At 48.2% G+C, this 26,350-nt stretch overlaps 1 protein-coding gene across 1 annotated transcript; it reads left to right on the top strand.

The window, feature by feature from the left end:
- The first annotated feature begins 12,716 nt into the window (after positions 1–12,716).
- PIPOX (pipecolic acid and sarcosine oxidase) lies at positions 12,717–25,220 on the top strand. The gene is made up of 8 exons (XM_005888201.3): positions 12,717–12,830; positions 14,077–14,225; positions 21,840–22,053; positions 22,336–22,518; positions 23,071–23,223; positions 23,611–23,769; positions 24,357–24,432; positions 24,726–25,220. The coding sequence occupies exons 1-8, from the start codon at positions 12,717–12,719 to the stop codon at positions 24,854–24,856; spliced, it is 1,179 nt and encodes a 392-aa protein (XP_005888263.1). The 3' UTR covers positions 24,857–25,220.
- Positions 25,221–26,350: the final 1,130 nt, after the last annotated feature.

Below are 26,350 nucleotides of genomic sequence, written 5' to 3'. Positions count from 1 at the left end.
CTCTTCCCTTCCATCAGTGCTCCGGGGGGCTTTAATTTTTCTTTTATTCTCAGCTTTCTATCAATCAAGGGGAGGGGAAAACACTTTATCTGAACCCTTGGTGTGCAACAGCAGCAACCAGCAGCTGCCAGGGCAGTGGGAACTTCATTTCCAGTGCTGACGTTTATAAATGTGGCACACAATACCAGTAGGGACTAGAATAAATCACATAGCTTCTCCAAAGATCCCCAGGGGCTGCTTTAGAGTCTCTTCGCATTGGGGGTCATGCTCCTCTTTCTTTGCAGGGGGTGGGGATGTGGAAGGCTGTGATTTGCAACATGGACCAATCCACATTCTTGCCTACCCTCGGTGTAAGCCCTGAGTCCAGCACGCAGGATGCTCTGGAGCAAGGATGCTCTGGGCCTGTCTCTGGATGTGGAGACAGGACTTGGGGCTTGAAATCCAGGCTGGGGGTTGGAATATTGGCTCTGTCCCTTTCCAGCTATCAGTTTCCTCATCTGCAAAATGGGGCTAAAAATCCCTGCCCCGCCTACCTCCCAGGGCTGTTGTGAAGATCCAATGACCTGTCTGTAAAGCGAGGGCCTTTATGCAATGTACTGAAGGGTTGCTGCTGCTGCTAAGTCACATTAGTCGTGTCCGACTCTGTGCGACCCCATAGATGGCAGCCCACCAGGCTCCCCCGTCTTATTAAGGAGCAAAAAAAACTTAAAACCAGCATTGTTCAGAGAGAGCTTTCTGGATGTGCTCTGGGCTGAGAGGTCTCAGCCCATTCCCTGAATCTCAGCTTTTTCTTTTCGTTTAAGAATTCTGGGCAAGGAGCGCTGATGATCTGCTCAAACACAGCTGGACCCTTCCCAATGTCTTTTCTAAGCTTTTCCTTCTGCCCCTCCAAATATCAAGAAAATACAGGTAGACAAATATGCTAGGTGGAGGGAGGAAGGGAAAGACAGAGAGAGACTGAGAGAGGGGGGTTTCCAAGGATGAGGCAGGAGACAGGGAGAGTTGCCTCATACCCTCTGTGTCACTGGGAACTCATTATGGATCCTTTCAAGGTTCGGTTCATCGAGACCCAGCATGGGCCCCCTCAATCCCACTCCCTTTATATTCCCCACGCTTCCAGGTGCTGCATGCCACCTTTCACCTGCTTTCTGGTCCTCCTGTGACTTTCCATCCTACCAAGGCCAATCCCTGCCTGTGGTTGGGAGCTTAGGTTCCAGGCAGGACGACGCCCAAAGCCCGTCCCTGAGCCCCCTCAGGACAGCAATTATCTGTAGTGTTTTCTTCTAAGCCTTTTTCTATATAACAAGATTCCACCCAGCGTCATTCCCCAGAGGCCACTACTGTTGCCAGTTTCTTGCTATCCTTATAGAGAGAAAACTGATTTTCTTTAAATATTTGTTCAACACTTTATTTAAAGGGATTAGGGGCTGCAAAGAGAAAGACTGAACAGAGGACCGAGTTTCTTTATTGTTCTGAGCAGTTCGGCTCTGGTGGACAATTGCACGCCTCATTCTTTAAAACAAAAACAGTGAAGTGCGTGGGACCCACTCTCAGCTGAAGGCCATTAACATGGGTGATGGGACAGGCATGTCCCAATCTACACCTGCATCTTATCAAAATCGTTTTTAAACAAATAGAGTGATTCTCTAAAAGGCATCTGGTCAGCAAAATTCTCCTCTGTCTTATTCCGGTCATGATGATGCTTTAGGGTCCCATCTATACTGGCCCTTCAGCCAAAGCCTGGCTGGTCCACCCCAAATATGACTCTCATGTGGCTATTATGAGCATCCCATTCTTGTTGTTCTCTGAGTGAGGTGGTCATTCTTATTTGATTATTGCCTTTTTTTTTTTTTTCACTCTTGGTGTCTGAGACAGAGAAGGCAATGGCACCCCACTCCAGTACTCTTGCCTGGAAAATCCCATGGGCGGAGGAGCCTGGTAGGCTGCAGTCCATGGGGTCGCTAAGAGTTGGACATGACTGAGCAACTTCACTTTTCACTTTCCTGCATTGGAGAAGGAAATGGCAACCCACTCCAGTGTTCTTGCCTGGAGAATCCCAGGGACGGGGGAGCCTGGTGGGCTGCCGTCTCTGGGGTCACACAGAGTCGGACACGACTGAAGCGACTTAGCAGCAGCAGCAGCAGCAGGTATCTGAGAAGGAACTGGACAGGGATGTGTCGATGGAGGACATACTGAAAGGGTGATGTATTTTGGGTACTAGTCATCCGGGCTTCCCTAGTGGCTCAGTGGGAAAGAATCCACCTGCCAGTGCAGGATACGAGGGTTCGATCCCTGGGTTGGGGAAGATCCCCTGGAGAAGGAAATGGCAACCCACTCCAGTATTCTTGCCTAGAAAATCCCATGGACAGAGGAGCTTGGTGGGCTACAGTAAAGGAGGTTGCAAAAGTTCAGACATGACTTAGTGACTAAACAACAACAATCTGATTGCAGCTGAGGCTGGAAGCCTGTTATGGCAGGCTGAGTTATTTGGACTAACTATCCCAGTAAAGGCAACTAAAAATGCTGGATAAAATATCATAAACACCTTAAAAGACCCAAAGAATTGATTAAGTAGTACAGAATTAATGGGCCAACGTGGAAGAGAAAACCAGAGCATAGAAACCAGTTTTCCCTAAAAGAGCTCAACAGTCCTAGCAAAGCTGAACTTTCATTTCGATCACTTGGAAGAGGGAGGGAGTTAGACGTCCACGATCAGCTCCTGCACGTAGTGCAGAATCGAATAAGGATGGTTTTCTCTGTACGCTGAGTCCCTGAGTGGCTTCATCATCAGGGTAAAGGCGGACCGAAGTACCCCGGGCCAGGTTCACATCGCCCGGTGACCCAGGGAAACTCGGACCAGAACATGTTTAGGTAGCTCAGGGCTGGTGGTACCTCTGATGCCTGGCAGAAGGAAGCGCACTCTTCTCTAGAGGAAGGTTCCTTTATATTCAAATGACTCCTGTCTATTTGGAGCAATGTATGATAAATAATCATTTCTTCAAGTGAAGTTACCAGAACTTGGTTAAAGAACGGAGCCTCCAAGAAAATAAGGCTCCATGAGTGAGAATCACAGAAACAAGGGACAAAGGAGAAACAGCTGAGGCTTCATAATTAGCATGATCAGATGTAGACTATAGGGAATTCCCTGGTGGTCCAGTGGTTAGGACTCTGCACGTTCACCACTGAGGACCCAGGTTCAATCCCTAGTTGGGGAACAAAGATCCTGCAAGCTGTGTGGCATGACCAAGGGAAAGAAAAAAAAAAAGGTATAGACAATAAATCATGCTTCCTGCGCTCAAAAAAGTAAAAGATAAGCTTGAAAATATTTACAAGGAATAAGAAATTGTGTAAGGTGTCAAATGAATTAAAAAAAAAAAAGAAATTCTATGGAGGGGAGGGGGATTTGGGGAGAATGGGTGCCGTATATGCATGGCTGAGTCCTTCTACTGTTCACCTGAAAGTACCATAACATTGTTAATTGGCTACACCCCATTACAAAGTAAAAAAGTTTAAAATTTGAAAAAGAATTTAAAACTTTTAAAAATTTAAAAATAGAATTTTTTAAATTTCTAAAAAAGAAAAAACCTACAGGAACTATGATTGAAAAGCCACTCATTAATTTAAAAGTAACTTGGATGCAGTGGAACAGAGTATTAGCAAAGTAAAAGATAATAGTGAAGAATTACCCAGAATGCGGCACAGAGAAAAAAAAAAAAGGAAGGAGGGACTTGGGAAGGTAAGAGACACAGTGGTCAAAGGCCTGACACACATGTAATTAACATCCCAGACAGAACAAATAGAGCAGAAGCAAATATCTGAGAAGAGATCATGACTGAGCAGTTTCTAGAACTGGTAAAAGACACTAGTGCACAGATTCAAGACGCCAGTAAATCCCAAGCATGAAAGTCCTGTTTGTAACCAGCAGCCAGAGGAGAAAGGCGCAAGTGGTACAACGGAGGGCTTCCTTCCCAGCCCCAGCAGGCTAAACTCCATAAAGCCTCCCACCAAGAATCAGTCCTGAGTATTCATTGGAAGGACTGATGCTGAAGCTGGAACTCCAGTACTTTGAGCCCACTCATTAGAAAAGACCCTACTCCTGGGAAAGATTGGGGGCAAGAGGAGAAGGGGGTGACAGGATGAGATGGTTGAATGGCATCACCGACTCAATGGAGATGAGTTTGAGCAAACTCCGGGAGATAGTGAAGGACAGGGAAGCCTGGCGTGCTGCAGTACATGGGGTCGAAAAGAGTCAGACACGATTTAGTGGCAGAACATCAGTAAGAAGCAGAGCCCTGTGGCTTTGGTGCCCTAGATTCCCTGGCTCCCTTAGTCCCCTTTCCCTCTTTCACTGCCTCGAGGCCTCTCCTCCAGCCAAGTCTTGGTATCATACCATCTGTCCACAAAGGCCTTCCCTCAAACCTCTCTTTCACTCTTGATCTCAAAGGAAGAAAGGGGGCCCAGGCAGAAACAGAAAAATGAACGGAAGAATAAGAACCAGTGAGAAAGCAGAGTAAGAGGGACTTTCCTGCCTGTGCAGTGGTTAAGAATCCACATTCCAACGCAGAGGACGCAGGTTTAATCCCTGGTCAGGTATCTAAGGGGAAGGCAATGGCACCCCACTCCAGTACTCTTGCCTGGAAAATCCCATGGACGGAGGAGCCTGGTGGGCTGCAGTCCACGGGGTCGCTAGGAGTCGGACACGACTGAGCGACTTCACTTTCACTATTCACTTTCATGTATTGGAGAAGGAAATGGCAACCCACTCCAGTGTTCTTGCCTGGAGAATCCCAGGGACGGGGGAGCCTGGTGGGCTGCCGTCTATGGGGTCGCACAGAGTTGGACATGACTGAAGCGACTTAGCAGCAGCAGCAGCAGCAGGTATCTAAGATCCCACATGCCTCGGGGAGACAAAGCCCGTGTGCTGCCACTACCGAGCCTGTGGACACCAGAGCCTGCACACACCCCAACAAAAGATCTTGTGTGCCACAACAGAGACCCAACACAGCCAAAAATAAATAAATATTAAAAAACAGAAAAGAAAGCAGAGTAAGAGATGAATCTTGCAGGCATTATTGCTCAGGAGATGGGCTAGACTGGCTCTGGGAGGTGGGGGGGGCGGTCTGGAGGCAACAAGCAGAAAATGGGGATTGATGATGGCTTAGAAATTGCTCTCCAGGGACATCCCTGGTGTCCAGTGGTTAAGACTCTGTACTTCCAGTGTAGGGGGCCCAAGTTCAATCCCTGGTTGGGGAACTAAGATCTCACATGCTGCACAGCACAGCCAAAAAAAAAAAAAAGTTGCTCTCCAGAATTTTGCTTCTCTTCCCTTCCCTTAGGCTTCCCTCTGATTCTCTGCCTCTATGAGCCCACATCTGGCAGTATATTGTGGGAGAGGACCTGAACTCCCCTATTCATCGACCTTCCCTAACAGCACCATCTGCAGAGATGGGAGAGGGGAAGACAAGATCTACTTGAAAACTGGAGAATACCAGAGAGCTGAACCCCTGGAGTTAATCTTCCTGCACGCTACTGAATTTTAGTTGCTATTTGTCACCTGTCAAGCCAGCCCAAGCCGTGTGAAAGCTACTTTTCTTTTCTTGCCCTCAATTCTCACTCCTCCCCTCAACTCGCCACTCCAGAGTTTTCCTGATATCCAGGATATGAAGCATGGGAAGGACACAAAAGAGAGAGGAAGGGGGAGGTCCTGACATAGGGTTCATATATAGTCTCCATTCCAGACACACCCTCACCTCCAAGGAGCAGCACTGGGACGCCAGTTTTTAGCATTGGGTTGGTTTGTTTTTTTAAAAACTTTTACATCTTATTTATTTAGGCTTCGTTGGGTCTTCGTTGCTGCAAGTGGGCTTTTTCTAGCTGTGCTGCTCAGGCTTTTCACTGCGGTGGCTTCTCTTGTTGCAGAACATGGGCTCTAGGGCACGTGGCCTTCAATAGTTGTGGCACACGAGCTTAGTTGCCCCTCAGTAGGTAGAATCTTCCCAGACCAGGGATGGAACCCGTGTCCCCTGCATTGGCAGGCAGATTCTTAACCACTGAACCACCAGGGAAATCCTCTCAGCACTCTGATTTGTCATTTGCCTCAACATCAGCTGAGCTTTAATCGAACCTTCTCCAAAATCCTTGGAGTGGGAATATACCCATTCAGATACATACATCTGTAAAGACAGCTTAATGAGCACTTGGGTATATCTTAGAGCACCACAGTCAGAAGAGTGTGCAAAAGAACACGCCTACCAATGCAGGAAAAGTCGGTTCAATCCCTGGGTTGGGAAGATCCCCTGGAGGAGGAAATGGCAACCCACTCCAGTATTCTTGCCTGGAGAATCCCATGGCAGCGGAGCCTGGGAGGCTGCAGTTCATGGGGTCGCTAAAGAGTTGGACATGACCGAGCAAGTGAATAACAACAACCACAACAAATTGTATAGAGCTTGGATAGAAAGGCCTTGAAACAAGATTAAGAAGAGGCCATCATTCGTCTTCAGGGATGTTTTCCCTTAAGACAATGAAAACCGATCCTCTCTCATGTTTATTGCATTTCCTCTCGTCCCAGTGAGGTCTGAGAGCATCCGTGTAACCCCCAGTGCTCAGGCTAAATGATGATCTAATATTTTCTCAGAGGTTTCAGCCTCATTTTCCAGGACTTTCCTTATTTCCTCCCTCCCTTGGAGACTGCCTAGCAACTGAACTCTTGTATCTTGAGGGAGCAGAGTTGACCCTAATATTTGCTATTCAACAAACGCAAAACAAAGGCATGGCAGGAAGCAGAAGTTAAGGTCTCTAGGGATTCCACAACCTACTTCCTGGCTTGAAGGAGGGTACTGTGCTCAGCATCTCATAGAAGACACTCTCAGCCTTTGATAAACCTTACTGGGCCAGTCCAGAACAGACCTCTCACCTCCCCCAAATACCTAGTACCAGAGATCCAACCAGTCAGTCCTAAAGGAAATCAGTCCTGAATATTCACTGGAAGGACTGATGATGAAGCTGAAGTTCCAATACTTTGGCCATCTGATGCGAAGAGTTGACTCATTAGAAAAGACCCTGATGCTGGGAAAGATTGAGGGGAGGAGGAGAAGGGGATGACAGAAGATGAGATGGTTGGATGGCATCACCAACTCAATGGACATGAGTCTGAGCAAGCTCCGGAAGATAGTGAAGGACAGGGAAGCCTGGCTTGTTGCAGTCCATGGGGTCGAAAAGAACTGGACACACGTGAGCGACTGAACTGAACTGAACTGAGAGAGCCACATGTCTAAGATGCCTGGGACAGCAGAGAAACCCACCATCAATTCAACAGACACGTGTGGGTGCTTTTCTATCCCATATGCCTTCTCCACACCAGGGAATACTGTGTAGCCATCAACAGGAATGTACCAGCCCAGGATGACTCAGGAGGGAGCCAAGATATAGGAAATGGAAACAGCAAGGTGCGGTATAGTATGCTACTTCTGAGAAAAAAAAAAAAAAGGAATATACCATGTAAGTATGTCTGTATACCCACAGAACATCCCTGGAAGCATACAAAAGAAAATAGTAAGAGTATTGCCTATGATGAGGAGCAGGAAATGGCTGAGGGTAGGATGGGAAGGAGAATTCCTTTTTGTAGTGTTTTCTTTTGAACTTTTTCATTGTTGTTCACCGTGTCTGTATTACCTATAAAAGACGACAATCAAAGAAGACCCTTCTCTTTAGGGAGCTGAGGACGAAGGCAGACATGCAGACAATTGAAATATTCTCTGCTCATTGTCATCATGGAGACGTAGACAGGGTAGGAAGGGACTGTGGGAGAGAGGCCATCCGAGCCGGTATGCGGGTGTGTGTGGGGGACTTGGAATCATCACAGAGAGTGCTGGAACCTCTCTCAGCTCAGCCTTGCCAGGGCCTGAAGAGCACAGTGAGAACAGACCGTGGTGGAACTGCAGGGGCAGAGGCCAGAACGCCTATTGCGTTGTGTGCCAGGCTAAGAAGCCACGATTTTATCCTAATAGAAAATAGGCAACTATTAGAGAATTTTCAGAAGAGGAGTGACCCGTTCAGAGTGGCTGTTCAGAGGGAGGATTCTGGCAGGAACACAGAAGGATAGATTAAGAGGGGCAAGAATGGGGTGGAGAGACTGGTTATGAGGTTAATGCAGGAATCTAGGAGAAGGAAGGCAGATGGATGACAAAGGGAGTGGGGATGGAGGAGAGGGATAAAAGCTGAGACATGCTATGGGTCTGAAATGTGCATGGTGACCATGAACAGATCTAGCTCTGCGTGCTTGGTTTTCTCACACGGGCATCCTCTGCCCATTCTGCCCCAAATATCCCCAGCAGCTGGCAGAATGGGTCCCCAGGGGCCACTCCCTGGTCATCCTGCCTGTCTCCTTGCCCCAGGCTCTAGCTGCTTGGCAAAGAGGTGCAGAGGAAAGAACAGAAGCCTGTTCCTCATCATTCAACTCCTAGGTCTCTCTTATTTATTCCATGCTCTCTCTCTCTCACGATTCGGGTCCTCTCATTATTTCTGAGCTGTACAGCTTGCTGCTTCCCCGACTCGCCTCTCCCACCCCTGTCTGTGAAGTGTCAATCAAACCATCGGATGAGCAGCTCAGCCTTCCATCCTCTGCGGCTCTGCCCCAGGACACAGCAGCAATTGCTGACACAGAGCAGCGGTGTAGGGCCGCCGGCTCTCCCTTTAATGGTCTTCCGATCCAGAATGGGTGTTAAAATGAAATTTGAGGGGTTCACTTCTCTCTACTTGCCCCTATCAGGATGACCACAAGGACGGGCAACACTAAGAGAGAGGGGAAGCCTTCACAATCCGGAGTGCTTTTCATCTGAAGGTTGGACCACGGCCAGTGTCTGCTTTCGGAGGAGTCGTTTGAAATTCTTAACAAGAAGCAGAATGCTTGAGTCCAGGAATCCAGGGCAGGCTTGTGAAGTAGGAATGGGGAGATAGAATTGTTATTTTTTTACTGAAGTTATATTCTATTAAACAAAGGAGAGGTGGGATACAGAGCTGCTTTGTAGTTTCCCAGGAGGATGAACAATGAGAAAGGTTCAGGGTTGGGGTGGGGGGAGTGGCTAGGAAAACTGAGATTAGAACAAAGAAAGAACCTCCCCAGGCCCTGGAACTGGTGACCGGGGAGATCTGAAGCATCTGTTTCCTCGAGGGATTTGTCCTTATCCTTTTACAAATTATGAATGGAAGCGCAATTTTTATAGAATATGGAAATTAATGAGCATTAAGCTCAATTACCTTCGCCAAATTCTCTCTAGATCTCTGATACACACACATGACTCGTGGTTGTGATCCGTGCGTGTCTATTTGTGTTCTGCGCCTCTTCCTCGGTATAATTTTATATACACATGTCTGTGGAGCCCTCTGTCCTCAGGCTTGTCATTCTGAATATCCTATCTATAGTGTCAATGTGCCAGTGTCTGTTCCTCCACCCCTGTGGCTGGGTTGTTTCCAATTTTATTTTTTTTTAATTTGTTACTTTCCCCATTTGGTTTTTTTTAAGTTGGTATGTTGTATTTTCATTGCTTTTCAGTTCAAGAAATTTTCCTTTCTTTTATTTTTTTTGGCCTCATGGCACATGGGATCTTAGTTCCCTCATCAGGGATGGAACCCAAGCACCCTGCAGCGGAAATGTGAAGTCTTAACCACTGGACCGCCAGAGAAGTCTCTCCATTTTTTTTTTTTTAATATATTATAAAAGCACAACAAGGAATGTCTTCATAAATGCCTTTTTCTTCCCTTGAATATTTCCCTGGGGTATAGTTCCCCAAGTCCAATTTCTAGGTCAGAAGGTTTGAACCATTTTACCGCTCCAGTGCTCTCCAGGAAACCCAGGCAATCTGAGTGGCCACCCTACTCTCTCTCCATCCCCGAGGCACTAACAACATCAGATTTTATCATTTTTATTTATTTTCGCTCATTTAATAGGGACATAATTGTACCTTGAAGTTATTTAATTCCCATTTCTTTCATTGCCAGTGAGACTGGGCAGACTTCCACATTAGGATTTATTGTCTGCTTTTCCTTTCTGTAAACTGTTCATCTCCTCTGACGTCTTATCAAGAGAAATCTGAAGGCTGATCTTAGGTATTTATATCAAGACTTTACATACTGAAAGAGTCCATTTTTCTCAGTTATATCTGCCACTCCCTAAGGGACCCGTCACATTGTGAGGTAGATGCTAGCTTGTCACATGTGGTTCGGGAGTGGGAGAGTCCTGAGGTCACTTCTGGATCCTAGAGAAATTTCTTTCAGAAGAAAAAAAAATGCCAGTCGTATGGCACCCCCTCTCTGGGCCCCTATTTTCCTAGGAAAGGAAGCCTGGGCTGAAAGGCTAGTTGCCAAGGCCATGCTGGAGGATCCTTTGCTAAGGCTAGGCACCTTCCTATGGTCCCAAGGATGTCCTGGTCCATTACTTTCTCCCGCTTGTAGCATGGCCATGAGAGAAACAACAAAATACTCAAATCAGAATCATCATTACAAGTCTGACTACTCGTTGCTATAGCACAGTGCTTAAAGAACATGTTCTGTACCAGACACACCGAGGCTCACCTCTCAGTACCCCTGTTTACCAGGTGCGAGGCTTTGGGCAAGTTACAGTCTCTGTGAGTCTTCATGTCTTTCTCTGTAAAGTGGTATTTCAGTTATAGCTGCATGAAAAACTACCCAAAATCTTAGTGGCTAAAAACAGCAACTATTGGACTTCCCTGGTGGCTCAGTGGTAAAGAATCTGCCTGCCATTGTGGGAGAAACGGGTTTGATCCCTGATCCAGGAGAATCCCTTATGCCTCAGAGCAAACAAGCCCACAACTATTGAGTCTGTGCTCTAGAGCCCGGAAGCCACAGCTACTAAAGCCTGAGCGCCCTCGAGCCCATGCTCTTGAGCAGCACAATGCCTTCTAGAGAAGGCACCCAATAAGCCCCCACCTGGCAATTAGACAGGAGCCTCCACTTGCCACTGCTGGAGAAAGGCCTGAGCACAGCAATGAAGAGCCAGCATAGCCAAAAATAAATAAACAGAAAAACCTGTTTTATTCTGTCTCATGATTTTGTAGGTCAGGAATTCAGATGGGTTTTGGCTAGATGAGTCTTATGCTCCACGTGGCATTAATTGGGTCACTCAGTGGTATTTAGCTGGTGGCTAGGGTGGGCTGGAAGGTCCAAGATTGCTTCACTATTTTCTAAAGAAACTATTTATTTATTTGTTTTTGGCTGCACTGGGTCTTCGTTGCTGCACTTGGGCTTTCTCTAGTTGTGGTACATGAGCTTCTCATTGCAGTGGCTTCTCTTATTGCAAAGCACGGGCTCTAGAGCATGGGCTGAGTAGCTGTGTCTTACAGGCTTAGTTGCTCTGTGGCATGTGGGATCTTCCTGGACCAAGGATCAAACCAGTGTCCCCTGCATTGGCAAGGGGATTCTTAACCACTAGGCCATCAGGAAGTCCCAAGATTGCTTCACTCTTATGTCTGTCTCTCCATGTAGTCTCAGGGCCTCTCCACGTGGTCTCTCCAACAGGATGGTTGGACTAACATGGAGGATCCAAAAAGCTGCGTTTAAGGCCTGGGCCAGAAAGTGTCCCCAGGTCACTTCCTCTATATCCTACGGGTCAAGCTGTTACAGAGCCTGTGATGGGAAGCGTGACCAAGAAGTGGGGGCCATCTTTAATGTGCCAAAAGTGGGGATAAAAATATCAATATTTACATCTAGGGCTGTGAGGATTAAACTAGATAATGCATGCAGAGGCTGATTCACCGTGAAGCTAATGAAACTTCAACCACGGGGCTCCTTAATTGCACGATCTTTTCCAAGTCTTAGCAACTAATTTTGTATTCACAATTTTTCCTTTCCTTTTCTTCAAGAGTCCCACCGAATTGTATAAGAATTAGGCCCTACACAGCCTGGCTATGTCCCAAATGCATTTAGCATACTGCCTGGCACAGAGGGAGCCCTCACTCCAGGGCCCCTCACGTCCTAGGCTAGTGCCTGGTCCCCTTCTGTGTCTCCAGAGAAAGCTCTTCCTTTTACTCTGTCCTTTCCATTTGTTCAGGATCATTTCCCCTTCTCCTTTTTAAAAGACACAAGTCAGACACGCTGAGAATAATTTCATAATCACAAACCTGCCCTCCCAATTGGCCCCTGAGCCTACCCCCTGACCTCACCACCCACCAGGGAGGTGGGTCTTACCCTGAGCATCGTGCCAAGTTCTCAGCCGGGCCCTCTAGAGTCTCCAAAGGAAATCAGGCTGGAGAGTGGGAAGACAGCAGGGGGAGGCAGCAGTCCCAGTGCCCGGCTGGGCCTGAGAGGCATTGAAATTCCAGGGCCGGAGTCCTGAGACAAAGATCGTAATGAGACAGGAAGGTGGCATAGGAAGGAGTCCATTTGCATGACAATAATTGAGCCAAGAATAGAAAGCTAGAGGGATGCAAGGGGTGAGGCTGGCAGCTGAGCCGGGCTAAACCTCACAAATCAGACTCCCCGGCTCTGCTTTGCAGGGGAGTCGGGGACCCAGCCCGGTGCCAGGCTTTGGGGGTTGGGAGGAGTGGGGCGAAGGCCAGGGCCCAGGGGACTGTGGGAATGCTGACCAGATTGGACTTTGCTTTACTCCTCCTCCTTGAGTCTGGAGCCTGCCTCCGCCGGCCCTCTCTGGTCTCTGAGGTCTCTGTGGTCTCTGAGGCTGTAGGGCTAATTCAGCGGGCAGGATGGCTGCTCAGAGGGAGCTCTATGACGCCATTGTGATCGGGGCAGGCATCCAGGGCTGCTTCACGGCGTACCACCTGGCCAAACACAGCAAGAAAGTCCTCCTGCTGGAGCAGGTACCGGGTCCCCTCTGCACTCCTGACCTCAGGGACGGTCCCTTTCTCCTCTCCCCCAACCCCCAGAGGGTTTTCTGGAGCCAGCAGACAGTGGGGTGGAGGACCTGATCATCACAAATCAAAGGGCCTGGTCATCACAAATTCTGTGCAGTGTGAAGCTTAGCAGTCTGGTGTGTTTCATGACAATGCAAAGACAGTTCCACCCTCCCTAAGACCTGCTTTGGGTTTCTAGGCACATTTCCTCCTTTTGCTGCCTTCCAGATCCTGTCCTTGACCAAGAAGCGTCCCAGGCCCCATGCTCTACCTTCTATCTACCCAGGATCCTCTGTGCCAAAATGGCTGCTCTGGCCCAGAAAAGTAATCAGTTCTGCTTTGGGTAACCTTAAGTAGAGGTAATTCTGCCTGGAGGCAAAGGCTGATTAGTCCGCCTAGGAGGCAGGGTTTGTCCTGGCATATTTCTGGCCCCTTACCCTGCAACCCAGCAGAGGCTTCTGTTTTCTTCTGTCACCTCTGGATAATAGCAGTCTCCTTGTTTGATACACAGGAAATGAGACTTAGGTTTGTTTTTTTTCCTTATAAAAAAGTGACCCCATGAAGTGCAATCTACTGGCCACTGCACATGTAGGTAGGCCCTGTGTATCCACAGGGTCCTTCCCAGGGCAGGTCCACCCAGCCCACCTTCCCAAGCTTTCCACCTTCCCATTCTACCTGCATCTATCCAGGATGCTTTTGGTTTCTCTTCTTGGTAATGAGCTAGATTGGTTGGAAACCTTCTTCATTTCTCGATCAGTTTTCTCAAAGCCTGAGGGATTCCTGGTCCAACCTCGCAGGAAACACTCCGTCTCTTGTTAAATCCCAAGATAGATCCCTTGTCCTGAGCAATGTGAACTACAGAGAAAGAGTCAGCATCAGTTTCCTTGTCCATAAAATGAGGAGCCTAGACTAGAAAGATCTCAAAGCATCTTTCTAATTCTGCTTCTCCAAGAGTCTAAATGGAGGTTCCAACAGGATGACTGAAGACTAACTCACAGAGGGACTTTGGGATGCGAATGATGTTAGCAAAAATGAGGCATGAGTTAGAACTACTGAAGAACTTCTCTTCTGAAGCCAAGTCAGTACTTGGCCATAAAGGGAGACTGTATGGAAATATTTGAAGGATAAGTGCTCCTTGTTGACAGCACAGGATGAGCTGGCTCCTAAAGGGGAGGGGTGTCAGCTGCAGCTGTCTCTTGTTCTCGCTCTCCAGTTCTTTCTCCCGCACTCCCGAGGAAGCTCCCATGGGCAGAGCCGGATCATCCGAAGGGCATACCCAGAAGATTTCTACACCCAGATGATGGCTGAGTGCTACTCCATGTGGGCCCAGCTGGAGCATGAGGCGGGAACCCAATTATACAGGTTGGGTTGGTGGGGGAGAATTCCTTGAATCCTGGGGCTTGGCACCTGGGGGTGCTTTTACCATGAGAGGGGGTGGTGCCAGGAACACTTTTGATGTGCAACAAGGGACACACAAGGTCTCGGAGGTATTAGACACATGGAGGCATTCTGCTTGCTGTCATCACGATCCCCCCACGGGTCCAGCTGGCTCCAGCCAGGCTCTGAGTTCCAGGGCTGGGTTCAGACCATGTGTCCAAGGCTTGCAGAGGTTGTTTGGGGAAAGCTGTTGGAAAGACAGTGGGTAGGTGCCCAGAGCTAGAGTGTGTATCTACATTTCCGTGGAGCTGACAGAAACCCTGTCGGGGCAGGGATTGAAATAGAGGAGGAGAATTCTGCTTGATTATTTTTAATTAAAAAAAATAATTATTTATTCAGCTGTGTTGGGTCTTAGTTGCACCGTACGGGATCTGGTGTTGTTCTTTGCGGCACGTGGACTCTCTAGTTGAGGCCACAGGCTCAGTAGTTTTGGTGCATGGACTTAGTTGCTCCCTGGCATGTAGGATCTTAGTTCCTCAACCAGGGATCGAACTCGTGACTCCGGGATTGCAAGGTGGATTCTCAACCATGGGACCAAGCAGAGGAAGTCCCTCTGCTTGATTCTCTATGTTCCTACTAGTATCACAACTTTTCATACTGGGTCCTCACCCCTAGAACAAACCATATAAATCCATTTCATTTTTCTCTGCATACCTCCTCCCATGGGAACAAATGGCGATGCTCCTCAGGCTGCACTGCTTGCCATGGAGGGAGCCTACAGCTATTTCCATGGGAGCCTGTTGCTCCCATGTCTTTTCTGACCCTTAAGATCCGTCCCCCAACCACGACCTTTCAAATACTCATGGGGAAGAAGGCGACAACCCAGGAGGCAAAGAGAAGTTTTACCACCCGTCGTATCATCCTCCCACCTTCTCTATGGCTCTTAACTGAACTTCCTACAGAACCACTGCTCTACCCTACAGGGTGGCGGTTATTTTAATGGCCAGGAACCAAGAGGTTACTGTTCTGTTGCAAAAACACCATTAACTTAAGAACAAAGTGAAATCCATTATGCAAATACAGCTAGGGCAGCTAATTACAGATTGATTCCAGAGGCAGCTAATGCACCCAGCACCCAAATAAAGGAGCATGTCTTGCTGAGGGGTGGCCTGGCAAAGGGACCCCCCTCTCTGTCATCCATCTGTGAATACTGCTGAGTGTCTTGTGCTGAAAGACCTGCCGAGGTCTTGGAGGGCACACTTCATCCCAGAAGACAAGGAGGGAACGGAGAGATGTTTGGAAAGTGGAATCTTTCAGAGGGGAGACAACTCTGGAGTCAGACAGGCTTGAATTTGACTTTGTGCTCTACCTCTGACCAGCTGTGTGACCTTGGAAAAGTTTCTGTACCTCTCTTCACCTCATTTTCTCTTCTAGGGCTTTGTGAGGATTAAACGAGACTCTTATGAAATACTTGGCACTATGCCTAGCACCTTTGAATATATGGCATTTCCTTCCAGTTATTCTGGGTCAGCTGCGATCTATCTCCATTGAGCAAGGAGGGGAAGAAATGCAGGAGGAGGCAGATGGGATGCAGGAAGCATGGACATCAAGGGGAAGGCTACTGGAGAGAGGGAAAGGGACCCTTGGATAGGAGACTCATGATCTCACAATCCTCTTTGGCAGGAAGGCAGGAATTTGGAAGGGGTTTGGAATAAGGCAGGCCTGGCTCTAGATATCAGCTCACTCTGACATATTTAACTGTGTGGTTTGGAGCAAGCTGTCTAACCCCTGTGAGACTCAGTTTTCTCATCAGCAAAATAGAGGTAATAATATCTATTTCCTAGTTCTGTTGTGAGGATAAGTATGTAAAGGGTTTAGAATGGTACCTGACAAATCACCATCATCATCATCATCACTTCATGTTTTAGTGCTTATGATAAGAAGCTGGGACTTCCCTGGGGGTCCAATGGCTAAGACTCTGTGCGTTCCCAATGCAGGGGACACAGGTTTGATCCCTCGTCAGGGAAGATCTTGTATGCTGTTCAGCCAGAAAAAAATAAAAAGGAAACTAAGGCTGTTCTAAAAGTACTTGATCCATGTTAACTCATTTAATTCTCCCCACAAACTTATGAGAGGGTTGCTACTGACCAGTCAAGATCTTAACCAGTAGTGCAGTTCATAGAATTACTCAACGTTTAGTCTAGAGCAGAGTTTGGCAAACTTTCTGTGAATGGCCATATAGTAAGTTTTGCAGGCATTGCCGGCCATATGGTCTCTTTTGCAGCGATTCAATTCTGCCAGTTACTCAACTCTGCCATTGTGAAAACAGCCACGAATAAAGTTAAAGTGAAAGTCGCTAAGAGCTGTCCGACTCTGTGACCCCACATAGTCTGCCAGGCTCCTCTGTCCATGGAATTCTCCAGGCAAGAATACCAGAGTGGGTTGCCATTCCCTTCTCCAGGGGATCTTCCTGATCCAGGATTGAACCTGGGTCTCCTGCACTTCAGGCTGATTCTCTACCATCTGAGCCACCATAATATGAAAACAAATGACCATGGCTGGGTTCCAATAAAACTTTATTTATGGATACTGAAACTTTACATAATTTTCATCTCATGAAATATTCTTTTGCTTTTCATCAACCATTTAAAAACATGAAAACCATCTCGGCTGTGGAATAGGCAAAAACAGGTGGCAGACCTGATATAGCCCCTGGGTCATATCTTGCTGGCTCCTGATTTAGGGGATGACAGAGGATGAGGCTGTTGGATGGCATCAACAACTCAAAGGATAAGAGTTTGAGGAAGCTCAGGGAGTTGAAAGGAAGCCTGTTGTGCTGCAGTCCATGGGGTCACAAAGAGTCAGACATGACTGAGCGACTGAATTGATTGATTGATTTAGGAAATACCACAGACTGGTTACCTTGTCCATCTCTTGCCTCCATACAAGTTTATGCCTAAATTATCCCAGGTCAAAGATTGCTATATGTGTATACATGTGCTCATGCCTCAGTCGTGTCTGACTCTTTCTGACCCCATGGACTGTAGCCCATCAGGCTCCTCTGTCCATGGGATTTCCCAGGCAAGAGTATTGAAGTAGGTTGCCATTTCCTTCTCCAGGGGATCTTCTGACCCAGGGATCGAACCTGGGTCTCCTGCATTGGCAGGCATATTCTGTACCAGTGAGCCACGTGTGAGGCCCAGGACATATCCTAGCCCATCTTAAAAGACTTTCTCTCTGCTTTCCCCCCAAAAAAGACTCTCCCTATGCTTTGAAGCCCCACTTACAGAAAATGAAGAGTGAAGTGAATGTTCTTTGAAAAATCTTTAAAGTTCTGTATAGTGCTAGGTTTTATTATTGTGTTGTTATTATTAACAATTCTTTCCTTATGGCCAACCTAATTTACTCAGGCACACAAGTTTATTTAGTTCTTTTACTCAGAGCCACAGAACAGATACTTCCTATTCCAATTCCTTGAACTTTTGTTCCTAATTCTGATTTTCTAAATGATTCATCAGCCGTGTGGTTCTTATTCTCCTAAGTTCTTCTGGAAGAACCAGCACAATATCATAATTGAACTGATAGATACAAATATATTTACTTAATATTTGATGATGATTTTGATATTTGATATTTGATGATGATTTTTTTAAAAAAGCCTTCAAGAATTGAGAGTTAAGGTGGTTGTCCAATTCTTTTCATTCTGCTCTGCCACTTCCAGTGACAGTGGCATACTGAATATAGGTGGGCTCTGGATATTTGCATATATTCCGGGAACAGACAATGACACATGTGTCAGATCACAAGGTCTGAGTCTTTTGTGATGTGTACAGCCAGGATGCTGATACCCAGAGCAAATCCCAGGTCTGTGGCCCATCTCTTTCCTGCCCCCGCCTTCTCCCTTTGAGTCCTACTATCTAGCTCCTGACCCCGGCTGCCCCTGCTTAGCTGACAATATCAGACAAGATCACAGCCGTAGGCAGTACAGCTGCTGGTAGAACCTGGTGGCCCCCTCCGCAGCTGCTGCTTCCTGTGTCTGAGAAGTGTCTGGCTTGTCAGCCACATCCCCTCCCTGGAGCAGTCTTTGTTAACCAATTCCACCTCGGCCCACTGAGCTGAAGATGAAACACCAGGAGCTCCTCGAAAACCAACAAAGACAGCAGCCATTACCAAGTCCTATCGGAGTCGCTTTCCCAAGGTGACTCTCAGAGCTGGCTTGCCTGGCACTTCTCACCCAGAGAGGGGGAAGCTGGAGCTTGGAATGGGAGATGGCAGATGCACGGAGAGCTGTCTGCCCCTCCCAATTCCTCCCAGCTCCATCCTGCCTCCTGTCCTATTGTAGTAACTGGTAAAAATCCCTCATCACCAACTCCCTCTATCACGTCTAAGGCTTTAATAGGGCCACAGAGAAGTCAAGGGCTTCGCTGGTGGCTCAAACAGTAAAGAATCTGCCTGCAATGCGGGAGACTCAGGTTTGATCCCTGGGTCAGGAAGATCCCCTGGAGAAGGGAATGGCTACCCACTCCAGTATTCTTCCCTGCAGAATTCCATGGGCAGATCCTGGCAGGTCACAGTCCATGGAGTCGCAAAGAGTTGGACATGATTGAGCAACTAACACACACACCCACATACACACACAGAAGTCAACAGGCTGCTGGGAGGAATCTCTTCATAGCACTGGATCCAGCTAGGGTTGGGAGGAAGGCACAGTTTAGCACCAAATTCTCAGCACTCAGTTGATGGTGTCCTGTGACTTCGGAGCTGAACTGTTTTCAGAGTTCCCTGGCACCCAGCCTCACTTCAAGGTGCTGTCTTTCTAGACCAGCCCTGACTACTCCCTGACTACTCATTTCCTGGTCTTTTTTTTTGGCGCGGGGGTTGGGGGGGAGGCCTGTGAGATCTTTGTCCCTTCTCACCCTCTTCCTCCCCAAACTTGGTAGCCAGGGTCTGAGCAGAAAAAGAGAAAAGGGAGGTCCAGAGCATGGGGGTGAGAAATTGATGCAGAATGAGCAGACTGTTTATTGGGATCTAGGAAAAGCCATTAAGAAAATAAGCACTTAAATGATTTTCAATCTGCCCGTGGAAGTCATCTATCTTCATACTGGGGGAGAAAAAGCCCGTTCTCCAATCCCGGTTTTGATTGACTGATTTCCAATTCTCTAAACATTTCCCACAGGAGACTCTCACCTATCTCCCATAATGACAGGCCTTTGCATTTCCAGGCAGTGTTTTACATTTATTTCCGATTTGCTCATAATGGTCAAAAAATCTTTCTCCAATCCAAGGCATTTCTCCAGCAGTGCATGGTTTCCCTCGGGCCAAATAGCTCAGCTGTGATCCACGGAAAATGAGAATTTCCCAAACGCATCTTCGGACTAGGGGAGGGTCCGGCACCACAAATTCAGACGGAAAATTTCCCACTGTTAGATCAATATCTGGGCTAAGAAATAAATGCCACAGGGGCAGAGAGCTGGAGCAAAATGATTACAATCGGCACAATTACATTCACCGGCAGAATCAGCTCGCTGATTACTCCTAGGGATGGGGTGCTCCCGCTTCAGCCACCACAGGACCGCTTGGGAATTAGAACATCACTCAGTATTTCATAATTTGACAGATTTGCCCGTTGCCTTGGCATGAGTTCATTTCCTCCATGCAGCACATTCCTGTAAGAGGAGTTCTTATTTCAAGGAAGGAAGGAAGGAAAAAAGAAAGGAAGGCAAGAAGGGAGGAAGAAAAGGAGGGTAAAATGAAGGGAAAGTAAATCTCAGAATATACGAGAGACCAAGGCTGGTACGTTGCAGGCAGAGGTTAAAATATGCTGCTCGGGAATTTCCGGGTCAGGGATCTGATATTATGACTGCTCAGGTGAGAATGAAGCCAGGACTTGAGCAGAATTGTAGCCAGCCACAGCTTCATGGGGTACAAAGGGCTCAAGAACGTGTGCTTGGGTGGCTTCTTTTTCTTGTTGACCAAGGAGTTTACTAGGCGAGTTTTCATTACCTGAAACCCAATCTGAAGTCCTTCTGGGGCCACAGGAAAAGGACTGTCTGCTGACAGGTGGGGATTTCTACAGCATCTTCCCTCTGCCGAGCTTTGAAGAGGCAGAGGCGCTCAGTGCTTTCTCATCAGTGGTGGATGCTGAGTAGGTGGGGGCCATGGCAAATGGATTGGGCACACTGCGAGGCTCTGTGTACTGACACCGGCCCCAGGGCCCGCTGTGTCCCTACCCCCTCCCAATCTTCTCTTTAATCCCCCCAACCAGATAATGTGGGATTTGGAAGCATGTAATATCCATGAGACTCCATTATAGGCTATTACGAGCTTTATATACAGTACCTGGGGGATGTGTCAGGCTGATGCTTGTCACTGTGGCTGCTGGAACCGAGAGGGACTACAGGAGTGGTCCCAAGGGCCAAAGTGACCCTTCTGTTGTTTTTATCAGTTTCCACAAAAAGGCAGCTCTGATCTCTGGTGACAGAGAGGTGGAAAGCATTAAACAGAAACGGCTTTCACTCAGAGTAAGAAGCATACAGGGATGTACAGGGAGAAACACAATCACCGAATCACTGAATTAATTCCTGGAGCCCTAAGAGGCTGTCTACTGGGGTTTCTGCATGAGGGCACTATTGGCATTTGGGTGGGATTTTCCTGAACTTTTCAGGTTTAATATCCCTGGCCCCTGCCCACCAAATGTTAGTGGCAACCCCCAGGTATTATGACAAGCAAAAAAAAAAAAAAAAAAAGATCCAGGCCACTTCTACACCCTCTCTGATGTGAAACCTCTGACAGTCCAACAGCCATGCATTACAGAGGAGGAATCTGGGGGTTGGCTCAGCGAGCAATCAGAGCAAGGTCACAGAGAGGATGCCAGGACTGGACCTAGAGCCAGAACCCCCAACTTAGGACCCTTTCCACAAAACAAGCAGCCTGAGAAGGAACCAAGAGATAGACACACAGGAAGGGATAAACCATGATACGCCACGGAAAAGGGACAGTGAAAAGAAACAGCAAGGGGTTGGGGAAGGGAAAAGAGATAAAGTCGTTGTTGTTCAGTTGCTCAATTGTGTCCAACTCTTTGAGACCCCATGGACTGCAGCACACCAGGCTTCCCTGTCCTTCACCATCTCCCAGAGCTTGCTCAAACTCAAGTCCATTGAGTCGGTGATGCCATCCAACCATCTCATCCTCTGTTGTCCCCTTGATCTCTGAAGAACAGAGATCAAAACAGTGAGTAGGGTCAGGGAACTGGAGGGAGGGGAAGAAATCTTATCAAATTCATTCAACCTTTACCACCTTCTAGGTGTGACAGTAAAAGAGGACTTAGGATCTCTGTCCTCAAGGGCAGGGTGGATCCTGAGGAGGGAAGATGGAGGGACAAGCAAACCAATAGTGATTGCCAAGGGCAGACTGAGGGACGGGCTGGATACCAGCTCAACACTGGGACTCTCACCCGGAACAGAGATGTCTCTGCCTGCTTTCTGAATGTGAGGCCAGGACTTCCCTGATGCCTGGCCCCGGACCCTTGCTGAAGAATGACAGAGAAGGGAGGGCCCAGGCACAAACTCTCACGTAGGGCTCTTTTTTTCTTTTTAACAGGCAGACTGGACTACTGCTGCTGGGAATGAAGGAGAATCCAGAATTAAAGATAATCCAGGCTACTTTGTCGAGGCAGGGAGTGGAGCACCAGTGTCTTTCATCTGAGGAACTGAAGCAACGTTTCCCCAATATTCGGTTGGCCAGGGGAGAAGTGGGGCTCTTGGAGGTGTCCGGAGGAGTTCTCTATGCCGACAAGGCACTCAGAGCCCTCCAGGTGACATGGTGCATCGTTAGGGGCCACACAGCTCCTGCTCTGGGCATCCTGGGTCCCCATCAGCCATCCCCTGACCTCCGGCCGGATGAGCGCCTTTGCCCTGCTGCTTCTAGTCTTGACTATGGGGGCAGGGCGATTTTAGATATCCTATTAGGCCTGGACAATATGGGTGAGGAGGTCTAGAGTCTGCCCTCTCTTTTCTGCCCTCAGTGAAGGATTCTTTGTCCACCAGGGTGAACCACATATAAAACTGATTCTTCCTTCCCTATTCTGCCCCTTCAGGATGCAATTCGACAGCTAGGTGGCATAGTGCATGATGGAGAGAAGGTAGTGGAGATAAAACCAGGGCTACCAGTCACGGTGAAAACTACCTCCAGGAGCTACCAAGCCAAGAGCTTGATCATCACAGCAGGTCCTTGGACCAACCGGCTCCTCCGTCCCTTGGGAGCTGAGCTACCTCTCCAGGTAAAGGGACCTGGAAGCCTGGGAGGTTGTGCTTAAGAAAAGTTGGACCTAGAGGGACTTGAGCTTGAATCTGCCACCTGCCATGTGTTAGTGGATGACTTTGGGCAAGTTCATTCACCTCACTGAACCTCAATTGTATAGCCTGTAAAATGGGGACTAGGGCTGTTGGAGAATTAAATTAAATGATATATATAAAGGCCTTGGGACTTCCCAGGTGGTGCAGTGGTAAAGAATCAGCCTACCAATGCAGAAGACTCAGGAGATGCAGGTTTGATCCCTGGGTTGGAAAGATTCCCTAGGGAAGGAAATGGCAACCCACTCCAATATTCTTGCCTGGAGAATCCCATGGACAGAGAATCCTGAGGGGCTATGGTCCATAGGGTCGCAGAGTCGGACACGACTGAAACAACTTAGCACACACGCACACAACATAATATCACATGTAAATGACACGAGAACTGAGTGCAACAAAGATGGGTGAGTTGAGCAGGGCATCTGGAGGACCCCAGAATGCTCTCCTTTTCATTTCCCACTTTCTCTTCCTGCTCCAAGACCCTGCGGATCAACGTGTGTTACTGGCAAGAGAAGGTTCCTGGAAGCTACAGTGTGTCCCAGGCCTTTCCATGTTTCATGGGCCTGGGCCTCAGCCTGGCTCCTCACCACATCTACGGGCTGCCCTCCAGAGAGTACCCAGGGCTGATGAAGGTGAGGGGAGAGGCCCAGAGAAGGCTAACAGGGTCCCATGCAGATTTGGGGCGGCTACCCTAACTTCCCTCTCAATGAGCTCCCTCAGACCCCAGTGAGCAGCAGCAGGAACCAACTTCACCATTCAGTATGTGCCGCACGAGACTCCCAGCTGTCCTGGGGCCCAGCAAAAGGAGCCCTTCCTTTGCAAACAGAGGGTTAGCAGGGGATCGGAGGGCTAGGCAACCTTGTATGGCAACAAAAAGCATCTGACAGGAGTGCGGAAGGCTGGGGTGATGGCTGGGGTGCCTCCTGTGTACAACCTGGCCCCCCCATCTCCTGCCGGGCTGGGGGTGGTGTGCAGGAAGTTGGGGCCTCCCAGCTCAAACCGCTCTGATTGGGAGCCAGGTCTGCTATCACCACGGCAACAATGCAGATCCCGAGGAGCGGGACTGCCCAGCAGCTTTCTCAGACATCCGAGATGTCCACATCCTGAGCGGTTTTGTCAGAGATCACTTACCTGACCTGCAGCCCGAGCCTGCTGTGATGGAGCATTGCATGTACACAGTAAGTGTGTGGGCAGCCGGGCCAGGCCCTCCCTCGGCCCTGGGAGCAGGGCGATGGCGCAGACCGGCCTTGCGCAGCTTGGGCCAGACTCGGCCTGACCCCTGACATAGAATGTGACTTGAAACAAATGAGCTTATTTCTGAGGGTCGTCTCGCCTCCACCCGAGAGGGCCCATTAGAGGTTATTCATATTCCTTTTCATTAGGAAACTAGGCTTACGTCTGGCAGTCCTTCACTATGTTTCCCAGAAGAACTCTAAAAGAGTTTTTGGCAAGATGTTCTAGTTGAGCAGGCCTTGGGGACAAAGAGAAGAGACAGATGTCACCAGGGCCCGAGGCGTCTTGGCTGAAGTTAGTTTACACACACTAACTGAGCACCTACTGTGTTCATAGCTCTGTACGAGAAGAGACAGATGGACAAATGATCAAGACCTGCGTACCCCAGGGCACTGGCATGCAGAAAGCACGCCTGTGTCCTGTTCCCATTCTTTCTGGAAAGAAATCCAGCCGAGTCTCGTCCCTTCTGAGCCTGCAGCTCTTCTTCCTCCCTCTATCCTCAAAGGACACAGGTGTGATTGTTTCTTTCTAGAACACCCCCGATGGGCACTTCGTTCTTGATAGACACCCAAAGTACGACAACATTGTTATTGGCGCTGGATTCTCTGGTGAGCCTGAGCGAGGGAAGATGGGGTGCCCTAAAGCTGACCTCGGTGCAAGACAGAATGGTGTTTTTCATGCTTTAAGCTGATAGAGGAGGGCCAAAGTCCAGATTGCGCGTGTATAAGGGGGCTGAACGGGGCTATCAGAGAATAAGGGGTGCTCATGGTGGGAGGCAACTTCTGCCTTTGGGGTGCGACCGGTGGGAAGGTTAACCCTGTCTGGGGACTGTGTAGGGGACTTCCAGGGAGCCCAGCCCCTGTCTATGAGGATGCCTGACCACCTGTTCTCCTTTCCCTAGGGCATGGGTTCAAGTTGTCCCCCGTCGTGGGGAAGATCCTGTACGAATTAAGCATGAAATTAACGCCATCCTATGACTTGACACCTTTTCGAATCAGCCGCTTTCCCAGCCTGGGCAAAGCCCACCTTTGACCCCCTGGCCAGCAGCTCCCCTTCTGTGCCCAGGAGTTGGAAATAAAGCTGGGAAAGACATGTAAGAGGAAGAAAAAGGCTGTGGGAGGCTATCCTTTCCTCGTGACTCTCTTCAGTCCCCCATAAACACCGGCTGATTGAACGTACCTTCTTTCTCTGGCCAACTCCCCAATCACACACCACTTTTTTGCTTCAGTTCAATCAGATATTCTACAATCACAGAGTGCCAAGGACCTTGGAGGTGGATGTCTCAGTAAGGAAGGGGCATAAGGACCGGCTCAGGAGACCAAAACAGCTATTAAAGTTCTCTTCACTGGGACCTTTGTTGAATTTTGGATAGATCTGATGAAAGTTGCCTAGGGGAGGGTAAACAAGATAGTCTGTAGACCATTCATGCCCTTGGAGCTCCTTTTCACAAAACTAGAGCCATCCTCTATCACAAACCCCCACAAAATGTGGCTCGTCGTGGGTGCACAGCAAATGTTTGTTGAAAAAAAAAATGTGTTGAACAAACAGATAAGTAAATGACTGCCTTGCATGAAAGCCTGTGGCGGGCTTTATTTTCCATGTGACCTTATTTCTTACAGAATTTAATTGTCTGAATTAGCACCACAGAATCCATTACCCCAGGACTCCTTAGGGTCTTTATCCCCTCAACGCACCACACCCTCTTTCTCTGGATTCTTTGTCTGGTTCTCTCCTCTCATAAAGACGCTCGGCTCCCCAGTCTCTCATTAAGGTGTATTGTCAGGTCTTTATGAAGATGGAGCTGTTCTACCAGAAAGGAAGAGAGAGACACACTCGCTCAGAAACCCTGTTCAATGTTTGAATGTTAAATGTGCCATTTTATTATCATTAGGATTGCTCCCACTTAATGAAACAGCATTAACACCGAGTCGGCTGGCCTCCTTGCACTAATTGCTTTGGAAGGAAACAGGCTCATAACTGCCCCAGGGTGGGTGGAGGGGTGAGAGGTGTAAACAGAGACTCAAGCAAGGCTGAGCGCATTCAGATGAAACCGAAGCAGGAGCATCTCCAGACAGGGGCCCCTTGGACCCAAAAGAATAGGAGTTAATGAGCTCTGGGGAAAAAAAAAAAAAACTGGGACTGGGTGGGCTGGAAATGTTCAGAGGAATCCCTGAGGGGGGAGGAGTGGGAAATGAGAAAAAGAGTAAAAATATTCTCAAAGGAAAAACAACACGGAGGAAATTAGTCTTCAATTGCCGCATAGGCCTAGGCACATGGATTAATGCTGATTTCTCCTGGGAATTATAAAAGCTAGCCAGTTGGAATGAAACATCATTCCAACTCTGCATTTTGGGTGCTCTCATTTGGTTCCCTGAGCCACAGCCTCTGTAAAGGGGCGGGGGAGGATAATCATATCTGTAAAATGGGAATATTAAATCTCATGGATCAATCTTGAAGACATAATGCTGAATAAAATCATCCAGACATAAAAGGACAAGTAGTGTGTGTTTCCATTTGTGTGAGCTA

Source organism: Bos mutus, chromosome 19 (genome assembly GCF_027580195.1).
Source record: "Bos mutus isolate GX-2022 chromosome 19, NWIPB_WYAK_1.1, whole genome shotgun sequence".
NCBI classification, from domain to species: domain Eukaryota; kingdom Metazoa; phylum Chordata; class Mammalia; order Artiodactyla; family Bovidae; genus Bos; species Bos mutus.
The sequence above is the reverse complement of the archived record's forward strand: the minus strand, read 5'-3'. Positions and strand labels throughout refer to the sequence as shown.

What these genes read in the sequence shown, in the direction of transcription:
- PIPOX (XM_005888201.3), top strand. Translation starts at nt 12,717, where the DNA reads ATGGCTGCTCAGAGGGAGCTCTATGACGCCATTGTGATCGGGGCAGGC. An exon ending in GCGGGAACCCAATTATACAG is followed by an intron (nt 14,226 to 21,839) that starts GTTGGGTTGGTG and finishes TCTTTTTAACAG; the next exon opens with GCAGACTGGACTACTGCTGC. An exon ending in GAGCTGAGCTACCTCTCCAG is followed by an intron (nt 22,519 to 23,070) that starts GTAAAGGGACCT and finishes TCCTGCTCCAAG; the next exon opens with ACCCTGCGGATCAACGTGTG.